General features: G+C 46.2%; 1 protein-coding gene across 1 annotated transcript; it reads left to right on the forward strand.

Moving 5' to 3' along the window:
- Nucleotides 1-391: 391 nt before the first annotated feature.
- Nucleotides 392-11,835, forward strand: LOC109215258. Its single transcript, XM_019379291.1, has 2 exons — nucleotides 392-666; nucleotides 11,376-11,835. Exons 1-2 carry the CDS (start codon nucleotides 392-394, stop codon nucleotides 11,833-11,835), a joined length of 735 nt encoding a protein of 244 aa, XP_019234836.1.
- Nucleotides 11,836-12,259: the final 424 nt, after the last annotated feature.

Consider the following 12,259-nt stretch of genomic DNA (forward strand, 5'->3'; position numbering starts at 1 on the left):
ATTCAGTCTGGGTTAGAAGATTGGATGAAGTCATTCATTGTCAAGACTGATGAGAGATTAGATGCTCATGGGGCAGCTATCAAAGAACTTGGGACAGGTTTGCGTAACTTGGAGAGACAAGTGGGACAAATTGCCAATATATTATCTGAGAGAATCCTAGGTACTCTGCCAGTTGATACTGAAAAGAATCCCAAAGAAACAGTAAATGCTAGGAAGCGGTCAAGTGTTGGAAGAACCCACTCTGGTCCAAAAAGGTAGTGTCCCTAAAAAAGAAATTGGGGAGCAGCTGAAAAATGAAGTTGATAAAAAGAAGAAAGGAAAGAAGGGATCTGGGAAGAAGAAGGAGGAGGACAGTTTGAGAAGGGATGAATCTAATAAAGAGAGTAAGCATATGCCTGCTTTACCTTTTCCCCAAAAGCTTTATAGAGAGAAGCTCGATAAACAATTTGAGAGGTTTCCAGATATGCTGAGACAGGTTAATGTAAACTTGCCATTCACAGAGGTGCTCTCCCAAATTCTAGCTTATGCAAAATTCTTGAAGGAGATCCTTACAAAGAAAAGGAAGGTCGAGGAGAGATCAGTGGTCAAACTTACAGAGCATTGCAGTGCTATCTTGCAAAATAAACTGCCACAAATGTGTGGAGATCCAAGGAGTGTTATTATACTGTAATGACCCGGCCGGTCATTTTTGGAATTTTTACGCCCCGATCCCCCATTAACTGCTTCCCCTAAGTTCATTTCTGCTATTTTGGTTTGCCGGGACGTTCGGTGTTGAGCTTTGGAATGTTTTGGGACACTTAGTCCCTAAATGAGAGCATAAGTGTTGAAAAGTGGTCCATAGTCGGAACAGAATGAAGATGACCTCAGAATGGAAATCCGATGGTTCCGTTAGCTCAGTTAGGTGATTTCGGGATTGGGAGCGTGTTCGGAATGTATTGTGGGAGCTCGCAGCTCATTTAGGCTTGAATTGCTGAAGTTTGAATTTTTGAAGTTTCCAGTTCGATAGTGAGTTTTTGATCCGAGGGTCGGATTGGAATTTCGGAAGTTGCAGTAGCTCCGTCATGTCATTTGGGATGTGTGTGCAAAATTTCAGGTCATTCGGACGTGTTTTGGTTAGGTTTTTTGATCGAAAGCGTATTTGGAAGAAACTTGTAGTTCTTAGGCTTGAATCTTTGATTTAATCGGGTTTCCGGTGTTGTTTTAGGTGTTTTAAGGATTGGTACAAAGTTCGAATAAGGTATTAGGTGGTATTGGTGCTTTTGGTTGAGGTGCCGGGGGCCTCGGGATTATTTCGGATGGTCGACGGGAAGAAATTCTAAAGTGTGCAGCAGCAGATTTTGAGTCTTCTGGTATTTCCGCTTCTGCGGCTTGGGAACCGCAGAAGCAGAGCCGCAGAAGCGGCTTCTTCATCGCAGAAGCGATTCCAGGCATCTCCGCAGGAACCGCAGAAGTGGTCCCTTCCTCCGCATAAGCGGGACCGCAGAAGCGGGATTTGTACCGCAGAAGCGGAGTTTGTCCATAAGTGAAAAACCGCAGAAACGGCTCGTGGTTCGCAGAAGCGGGACCGCAGAAACGGAAATGACTGTTCTAAAAAGGGGATAATTCGAGGGTTAATTCAAAAGTTAGAAAAAACAATTGGGAGCTCGGGAGAAGGCGATTTTGGGTGGATGTTGAAGAGAAAATCGCTGGGTAATGTTTTCTTGACCCTATTTAGTTGTATTCCATCAATATATAGTTAAATCCACCATTAGAATTGCAATTCAAGGTCAACATTGGGGAAAATTGGAAGAAACTTCATAGACCTAATTATTGAGTTTTGAGTGGGCAATTGACCTCCGATTTGGGAGATTTTTATATGGTTAGACTCGTGAGAGTACGAGGGTTCGGAAAATGTAAAAATTATTCGATTCCGAGATGTTGGCCTGAGGGGCGTTTTGGTCATTTTACCTATTTTTGCGCCCTAACTGTAAATTTATTAGTGGAATCAGTTGTTTGCAATATTATTTACGATATGTAATTGAATTTAATAGATTCGGACCATTTGCAGTTGGATACTCGTGGCAAAGGCGTGGTTTCTATTAATATTGAGCCGGTTCGAGGTAAGTGGCTTGTCTAACCGTATGTGGGGGACCTTTCCCCTTAGGATTTGTTATTTGTTGAGTTGAGTGCCTTGTACGGGAGGTGACGAGCACGTACTTGAGCCAATTGTTGAAAATCTGGTTTTCTTAAGATATTGAGATTGAGTTCCTTTCATATTTGCTTTATTCTACTTGCAATTATAATCTGTGCTAGATTAGGAAAGCATGCTTAGTTGATGTAACTTGCCTAATTGCTTAAGTTGCCTTGACTGTACTACGTGAAGCATGCTAGGACAGTACTACCTGTTGCTTGTCTTTTGTACTTCGTTTCCGTGTACCTTCTGGTTGTGATTGTGCATTTACATTGGGACTACGGATGTGGGATTCCGGTAGCTCCCCCCCTGTTTGTTTACTTTGGGACTGCGGGTTCGATTCCCGATAGATCCCCCTGCACTTTTACTTTGGGACTGCGGGTTAGATTCCCGATAGATCCCCCAGCACTTTCACTTTGGGACTGCGGGTTCGATTCCCGATAGATCCCCCTGCACATTGATGGTTGGACTACGGGACGGTATCCCGGGAGATCCTTTGGAGGTACACATATGATGGACTACGGGATGGTATCCTTGGAGATCCACTGGATAGTTGAGAAAAAAGGGGCTACAAGACGGTATCCTGGGAGACCCTCATTGTTATCATTGTTATTGAGCTGTGTTTACCCTATGTTTATTCTGTACTCGTGTAGTTGTTATAGCCTCGTTGACTTGTCTTATCTCACTGCTGTACTTATTATATCTGTCAAATTTTTATACTGTTAAATTATTATTATTATTATTATATTTTGTCTCAGTAGGTCCCTAACCTTCCTCGTCACTACCCAACTGAGGTTAGGCTTGGCACTTATTGAGTACCGCTGTGGTGTACTCATGCCCTACCTGCGCATGTTTTTCATGTGCAGATCAATTAGGTACCTCCACTCAGGCGCACTATCAGTGAGGCAGGAGGACTACGGAGACTTCGAGATAGATCTGCTGCGTCCGCAGACCGACGAGTCTCCCTCTTACTCTATCTTTAGTACTTAGTTTTCCTTCTTCGGTTGTTAGAAATTCTGGAGTTTGGAACCTTTACTATATGCTGCTGTAGCCTGTGTTGCCCGTGAGTTTCCGGGTTTTGGGAATTGTTTTAGACTTGTGATATTGAGTTGTACTTGCCAAGCGGCATTCAGTACAGTTTCCTTTAGATATTTGATTTGATTTTCTCTATTTTTCCGCAATTATTATATTTCCGCAAATATTATGCTTACCTGGTCATGGGGACCAGGTGCCGTCATGACATGTTCACGGTTGGTGAAGTAGGGTCGTGACAAGTTGGTATCAGAGCTCTAGGTTCATAGGAGTCACGGAACACAGGCCGGTTTATTAGAGTCTCGTTGATCTGTACAGAGACGTCTGTACTTATCTACGAGACGCTATGTAACTGTTTACGAAAAATCTTCACATCATTTGAATTCCTTGTCGTGCGATATTTTTGACATCAAATCTAAACTTCTATCTTCTATTCTCTCACATATGGTGAGGACACGCGCTACACGAGATGACCAGGCACCCGCGCCCCCTGCTGCCACCGCTAGAGGCCGGGGCCGGGGCCGGGGTAGAGGTCGAGGGCGCGCACGAGGTGCAGCCAGAGAACCTGCGCGAGCTGCCGGCGAGGTGCCACCAGCAGATTCAGTCGGAGCCCAGGCCGTTCATGAGCATGTACACCACCTTAGCTCAGGCAGGGTTGTTTCCCCTTGCTGCAGCCACGTCCCAGGCCGGGGGAGGAGCGCAGACTACAGCCGTCTGCACTCCTGAGCAGCGTGTGCAGGTTGAGCAGGTTCCCGAGATTATTCCCCCACCGCCTGCAGTGCCAGTTCAGCCCGAGGATGGGTCAGCTGCTTCAGAGGACGAGCAGCGGAGACTTGAGAGGTTTATGAAATAGGATCCCCCAATGTTCAGTGGCTTAGCATCAAATGATGCCTTGAGATTTTTGGAGGAGTGTCATCGTATTCTTCATACTATGGGCATAGTAGAGTCCAACGGGGTTTCTTTCACTGCTTTTCAGCTTCGGGGAGCCGCCTATGATTGGTGGCGTACTTATGAGTTAGACAGTCCAGCCGAGGCTGCTTCACTGACTTGGACCCAGTTCTCGGACATGTTTATGAGAGAGTTTGTTCCCCAGAGCCTCAGAGATTCATGGCGTGCAGAGTTTGAGCACTTGCGCCAGGGTGCTATGACAGTTTCAGAGAATGCCATCCGTTATACCAGGTTGGCCAGGCACGCACCGGCTTTGGTTGCTATAGTTTGAGAAGAGAGTTCGCAGGTTCATTGAGGGCCTTATGGCTCGAGAGTTCGAGATGGACATTCCTTATCAGCAGGTAGTGAGCATTGCTAGGAGAATTGAGAGTATGCTCGCCAGGGAGCGAGGAGAGAGGGAGGCCAAGAGGTCTCGAGAGTCGGGCCACTACTCTGGTGCCCGTACCTCATCAGCAGGTCGTTATGGTAGAGGTTTTTCTGGTCGCCCTGTACATTCAGCTTTACCAGCAGCCGGCAGTACTCCAGCTCCGCCTACACCACAGGAGCCTTACTATGCGCCTCCAGTTTCTAGCGCGCCTCCTGCGCGGGGTACTTCTAGAGGTTAGTCTAGAAGGCCTAGCCCCAGCCAGTCATAGCCACCGCGCCCTCCCAGAGCTTGCTTCGAGTGTGGTGATACACGCCACATGGCTAGGGACTGCCCTAGACTAGGTAGGGGTGCATCTTCACATACTACCCAGCCACAGCGTGCTCCTCAGAGTTCTCAGGCGATGGTCACAGCTCCCGCTACTACCCTACCTGCCCAGCAAGCTAGGGGCGGAGGTAGGGGAGATAGAGTTCGCCCTCGAGAGAGGGGCCGTGCCAGATATTATTGTATTCCTACCCGTACTGAGGTTGTTGCCTCCGACTCCGTCATCACAGGTATTATACTGGTTTGTCACAGAGAGGCATCGGTTCTATTCGATCCAGGCTCTACTTACTCTTATGTGTCTACTTACTTTGCTCCACATTTGGGTGTGCCTCGGGATTCTTTGAGTGCCCCGTTTATGTTTCTACTCCTGTGGGAGATTCTCTTGTTGTGGACCGCATTTATCGGTCATGTTTGGTTACTATTCGTGGTTTTGAGAGAGAGCAGATTTATTGTTACTCGGTATGGTGGATTTTGACATTATTCTGGGCATGGACTGGTTGTCGCCCGACTTTGCTATCCTTGATTGTCACACCAAGACCGTGACGCTAACTATGCCAGGTGTTCCGCGTGTTGAGTGGAGTGGTACTTTAGATCACACTCCCAGTAGAGTTATCTCTTTTCTTAAAGCTCAGCGCATGGTCGAGAAGGGGTGTGCCGCGTATTTGGCTTATGTGAGAGATGTTAGTGTTGATACCCCTTCTGTTGATTCTATTCCAGTGGTACGGGATTATCCCGATGTATTTCCAGCTGATCTTCCAGGCATGCCGCCTGATAGGGACATTGATTTTGGCATTGATCTGTTGCCGGGCACTCAGCCCATTTCCATTCCTCCGTATCGTATGGCTCCTCCTAAGTTGAAGGAGTTGAAGGATCAGTTGCAGGAATTGCTTGGTAAGGGTTTTATTCGACCCAGTGTGTCACCGTGGGGTGCTCCTGTCTTGTTTGTGAAGAAAAAGGATGGTTCTATGCGCATGTGTATTGACTACCGCCAGTTGAACTAGGCTACAGTGAAGAACCGTTATCCTTTGCCTCGTATAGATGATCTGTTTGACCAGCTTCAGGGCGCACAGGTGTTTTCTAAGATTGACTTGCGCTCAGGGTACCATCAGTTGAAGATTCGGGAGCCTGATATCCCGGAGACTACCTTCAGGACTCGATACGGCCATTACGAGTTCCTTGTTATGTCATTTGGGCTGACCAATGCTCCTGCAGCTTTCATGCACTTGATGCACAGCGTATTCAGGCCATATCTTGACTCGTTCGTGATTGTTTTTATTGATGATATTCTGGTGTATTCCCGGAGTCGGGAAGATCATGAGCAGCATATGAGGACCGTGCTTCAGACGTTGAGGGAGAAGAAATTATATGCAAAGTTCTCAATGTGAGTTTTGGCTGAGTTCTGTGGCATTCTTAGGCCATGTGATTTCTAGCGAGGGTATTCGGGTGGATCCGAGGAAGGTAGAGGCCGTGCAGAGTTGGCCCAGGCCGTCCCCAGCTACAGAGATTCGCAGTTTCCTTGGCTTGGTGGGTTACTACCGTCGTTTTGTGGAGGGATTTTCATCAATTGCTGCCCCTATGACTAGATTGACCCAGAAGGGTGCCCCATTTCAGCGGACAGAGGAGTATGAGGCGAGCTTTCAGAAGCTCAAGACAGTTTTGACTACAGCCCCTATCTTGATGTTGCCTACCGGTTCGGGGTCTTATACTGTCTATTGTGACGCCTCGAGAGTTGTCCTTGGAGCAGTGTTGATGCAGGACGGTAGGGTGATTGCCTACGCGTCCAGACAATTGAAGGTACATGAAAAGAATTACCCTGTCCACGACCTTGAGTTAGCTGCCATTGTTTATGCCTTGAAGATTTGGCGTCATTACATGTATGGTGTGCCTTGTGAGATCTATACTGATCATCGGAGTTTGCAGCACTTGCTTAAGCAGAAGGGCCTGAATATGCGTCAGAGGAGATGGTTAGGGTTGTTAAAGGATTATGATATTACTATTCTTTATCACCCGGGCAAGGCCAATGTGGTAGCCGATGCCTTGAGTCGCTGGGCGGAGAGTTTAGGGAGTTTGGCATATTTACCAGCCTCAGAGAGACCTATGGCGATGGATGTTCAGGTCTTAGCCAGCTAGTTTGTGAGATTGGACCTTTCGGAGCCCAGTCGGGTTCTAGCCTGTGTGGTTTCCCGGTCTTCCCTATTTGACCGTATCAGGGAGCGGCAGTATGATGACCCTTATTTGCTTGTCCTTCAGGACAGGGTCCAGCGTGGGGATGCTAGAGATGTGTCCATTGGATATGATGGAGTAATGAGGATGCAGGGCCGGATTTGAGTGCCCAATGTTGATGGTCTTCGAGAGTTGATTCTAGCAGAGGCCCATAGTTCGCAGTATTCCATCCATCCGGGTGCCGCGTAGATGTATCAGGACCTGAGGCAGCACTATTGGTGGAGGCGAATGAAGAAGGATATAGTTGGTTATGTGTCTAGATGCCTCAACTGCCAGCAGGTGAAGTATGAGCACCAGCGCCCGGGTGGGTTGCTCAAGTAGATAGAGATTCCAGAGTGGAAATGGGAGCGCATCACCATGGATTTTGTATCTGGACTTCCACGGACCTTGAAGAAGTTTGATTCCATTTGGGTTATTGTGGACCGGCTGACCAAGTCCGCTCATTTCATTCCTGTGTGTACCACTTATTCATCAGAGCGATTGGCGGAGATTTATATCAGGGAGATCGTCCGTCTACATGGTATTCCAGTTTTTATCATTTCGGACAGAGGTACTCAGTTTACATCGTGGTTCAGGAGAGCTGTGCAGCAGGAGTTAGGCACTCGGGTGGAGTTGAGCACAACATTTCACCCCCAGACGGATGGACAGTCCGAGCGCACTATCCAGATTCTTGAGGACATGCTCCGTGCGTACGTGATTGAGTTTGGAGGGTCTTGGGATCATTTCTTGCCATTGGCGGAGTTTGCTTATGACGACAGTTATCAGTCCAGCATTCAGATAGCGCCGTTTGAGGCTTTATATGGCAGGAAATGTAGATCTCCGGTGGGTTGGTTTGAGCCTGGTGAGGCCAGGCTATTGGGTACAGAGATGGTTCAGGATGCATTGGAGAAGGTCAAGGTGATTCAGGACAGACTCCATACAGCCCAGTCTAGACAGAAGAGTTACGCGGACAGGAAGGTTCGTGATGCTTCATATATGGTTGGTGAGCGGGTTCTGCTTCGGGTCTCGCCTATGAAGGGCGTCATGAGGTTTGGAAAGAAAGGGAAGCTGAGTCCGAGGTTTATTAGCCCTTCTGAGATCTTGAGGCGAGTTGGGGAGGTTGCCTATGAGCTTGCGTTACCTCCCAGCTTGGCCGGAGTTCATCCGGTATTTCATGTTTCGATGCTCCGGAGGTATCACGGTGATCCGTCGCACGTGTTGGATTTCAGTTCAGTCCAGTTGGACAAGGATCTATTCTATGTTGAGGAGCCAGTGGCTATTTTGGACAGGCAGATCAGAAAGTTGAGGTCAAAGAACATAGCTTCAGTAAAGGTTCAGTGGCGGGGTCAGCCGGCAGAGGAGGCGACTTGGGAGACCGAGCAGGATATCCGCAGCCAGTACCCTCATCTTTTCACTACTTCAGGTATGTTCTCTATGCTCGTTCGAGGACGAACGAATGTTTAAGTGTAGGAGGATGTAACGACCCGGCCGGCCGTTTTTGGAATTTACGCCCCGATCCCCCATTAACTGCTTCCCCTAAGTTCATTTCTGCAATTTTGGTTTGCCGGGATGTTCGGTGTTGAGTTTTGGAAAGTTTTGGGACACTTAGTCCCTTAATGAGAGCTTAAGTGTTGAAAAGTGGTCCGTAGTCGGAACAGTATGAAGACGACCTCAGAATGGAAATCTGATGGTTCTGTTAGCTCTGTTAGGTGATTTTGGGGTTGGGAGCGTGTTGGGAATGTATTTTGGGAGCTCGTAGCTCATTTAGGCTTGAAATGCCGAAGTTTGAATTTTTGAAGTTTCCGGTTCGATAGTGAGTTTTTGATCCGAGGGTCGGATTGGAATTCCGGAAGTTTTAATAGCTCCGTCATGTCATTTGGGATGTGTGTGCAAAATTTCAGGTCATTCGAACGTGTTTTGGTTAGGGTTTTTGATCAAAAGCGTATTTGGAAGAAACTTGTAGTTCTTAGGCTTGAATCTTTGATTTAATAGGGTTTCCGGTGTTGTTTTAGGTGTTTTAAGGATTGGTACAAGTTTGAATAAGGTATTAGGTGGTATTGGTGCTTTTGGTTGAGGTCCCGGGGGCCTCAGGATGATTTCGAATGGTCGATGGGAAGAAATTCTAAAGTGGGCAGCAGCAGATTTTGAGTCTTCTGGTATTTCCGCTTCTGCGGTTCCCAAGCCGCAGAAGCGGAGCCGCAGAAGCGGCTTCTTCATCGCAGAAGCGATTCCAGGCATCTCCGCAAGACCGCAGAAGCGGTCCCTTCCTCCGCATAAGCTGGACCGCAGAAGCGGGATTTCTACCGCAAAAGCGGAGTCTGGCCATAAGTGAAAAACCGCAGAAGCGGCTCGTGGTCCGCAGAAGCGGAAATGACTGTTTTGAAAAGGGGATAATTCAAGGGTTAATTCAAAAGTTAGAAAAAACAATTGGGAGCTCGGGAGAAGGCGATTTTGGGTGGATTTTGAAGAGAAAATCACTGTGTAATGTTTTCTTGACCCTATTTAGTTGTATTCCATCAATATATAGTTAAATCCACCATTAGAATTCGAATTCAAGGTCAACATTGGGGAAAATTGGATGAAACTTCATAGACCTAATTATTGAGTTTTGAGTGGGCAATTGACCTCCGATTTGGGAGATTTTTATATGGTTAGACTCGTGAGAGTACGAGGGTTCTGAAAATGTCAAAATTATTCAATTCCGAGATGTTGGCCTGAGGGGCGTTTTGGTCATTTTACCTATTTTTGCGTCCTAGCTATAAATTTATTAGCGGAATCAGTTGTTTGCAATATTATTTACGATATGTAATTGAATTGAATAGATTTGGGCCATTTGGAGTCGGATACTCGTGGCAAAGGCGTGGTTTCTATTGATATTGAGCCGGTTCGAGGTAAGTGGCTTGTCTAACCTTGTCTGGGGGACCTTTCCCCTTAGGATTTGTTATTTGTGGATTTGAGTGCCTTGTACGCAAGGTGAAGAGCGCGTACTTGAGCCAATTGTTGAAAATCCGGTTTTCTTAAGATATTGAGATTGAGTTCCTTTCATATTTGCTTTATTCTACTTGCAATTATAACCTGTGCTAGATTAGGAAAGCATGCTTAGTTTATTTAACTTGCCTAATTGCTTAAGTTGCCTTGACTGTACTACGTGAAGCTTGCTAGGCCAGTACTACCTGTTGCTTGTCTTTTGTACTTCGTTTCCGTGTACCTTCTGGTTGTGATTGCGCATTTACATTGGGACTACGGATGTGGGATTCCGGTAGCTACCCCCTTGTTTGTTTACTTTGGGACTGCGGGTTCGATTCCCGATAGATCCCCCTGCACTTTTACTTTGGGACTGCGGGTTAGATTCGCGATAGATCCCCCTGCACTTTTACTTTGGGATTGCGGGTTAGATTCCCGATAGATCCCCCTGCACTTTTACTTTGGGACTGCGGGTTCGATTCCCGATAGATCCCCCTGCACATTGATGGTTGGACTACGGGGCGGTATCCCAGGAGATCCTTCGGATGTACACATATGATGGACTACGGGACGGTATCCCGGGAGATCCACTGGACAGTTGAGAAAAAAGGGGCTACAGGACGGTATCCTGGGAGACCCTCATTGTTATCATTAGTATTGAGCTGTGTTTACTCTGTGTTTATTCTGTACTCGTGTAGTTGTTATAGCCTCGTTGACTTGTCTTATCTCACTGTTGTACTTATTATATCTGTCAGATTTTTATACTGTTAAATTATTATTATTATTATTATATTTTGTCTCAGTAGGGCCCTGACCTTCCTCATCACTACCCAACCGAGGTTAGGCTTGGCACTTACTAAGTACCGCTGTGGTGTACTCATGCCCTTCCTGCGCATGTTTTTCATGTGCTGATCATTCAGGTACCTCCACTCAGGCGCACTATCATTGAGGCAGGAGGACTACGGAGACTTCGAGGTAGATCTGCTGCGTCCGCAGACCGACGAGTCTCCCTCTTACTCTATCTTTAGTACTTAGTTTTCCTTCTTCGATTGTTAGAAATTCTGGAGTTTGGAACCTTTACTATATGCTGCTGTAGCCTGTGTTGCCCGTGAGTTTCCGGGTTTTGGGAATTGTTTTAGACTTGTGATATTGAGTTGTACTTGCCAAGCGGCATTCAGTACAGTTTTCTTTAGATATTTCATTTGATTTTCTCTATTTTTCCGCAATTATTATATTTCCGCAAATGTTAGGCTTACCTGGTCATGGGGACCAGGTGCCGTCATGACATGTTCTCGGTTGGTGAACTAGGGTCGTGACATATACCTTGCTCTTTAGGCACTCTTAACTTTGATAAATCTTTATGTGATTCAGGATCCTCAATAATCTAATGCCATTGTCTATTTACAGTAAACTGGAGAAGGAGATTAGAGAAATAAGGTCGGTGATAATATCTTTGCAACTGGCAGACCAAACGACTATAACACCCGAGGGGCTAGTAGAAAATGTTTTGGTGTGGGTGGATAAGTTCCTATTTCTTGTAGATTTCATAGTGGTGAATATGGAGGAGAACAAGGAGGTCCCCCTCATCCTAGGAAGACCATTTTTAGCAATGGGTAGAGCTATACTGGATATACATGATAGAAAACTCATGCTTAGAGTAGGTGAGGAGACGGTGATGTTTGAGATGAATGTAACAACTGGACTTAAAAAAGAGAAGCCAGCTGCAAGTATAGAGTGGAAAGTGAAGGGCGTCAAAGAGAAGGCTGCAACTAGTGAAAAAGATAAGTGTGAGGTGTACCCCAAAAAGGCAGAGAAGAAGATGTCTGCGTGAATGTGTGCATTGGTTCGGGCGCGTGGAATGGAACTCGACTTCGACTCAGACCCCGATTAGAGATTCAAGGAAGTTTTCTCTACCTTATGCTTTTCAATTGTATGTCATGGGGACATGCCACAACTTATAATATGGGGTGGGGGATATGTTTGTATGTATGTGGTATGTATATTAAGTTGGTTAGTTTTTTTTTGGTTAGTTGTATTTGATAGAAAAGTATTGAAAATCCATAAAAAAATTAAATTTTTTGTCTTTTCCCGACGATGGATATTATTCGACGGGTTTCTTGAGGAAATTAAGTCGAAAGAAAAAAAGACAAAAAGATTTTCTTTTGTAGTTAGTGTATTAATCCCCCCTTGGTTTTTCTTTGTGCCGCGGTTCTTTTCCAAGGGTTTTGTTTGAACGGGGTGTAGTTAGCTTTATT

The sequence above is a fragment of the Nicotiana attenuata genome, unplaced genomic scaffold, assembly GCF_001879085.1.
Source record: "Nicotiana attenuata strain UT unplaced genomic scaffold, NIATTr2, whole genome shotgun sequence".
In the NCBI taxonomy this organism is placed as follows: Eukaryota; Viridiplantae; Streptophyta; class Magnoliopsida; order Solanales; family Solanaceae; genus Nicotiana; species Nicotiana attenuata.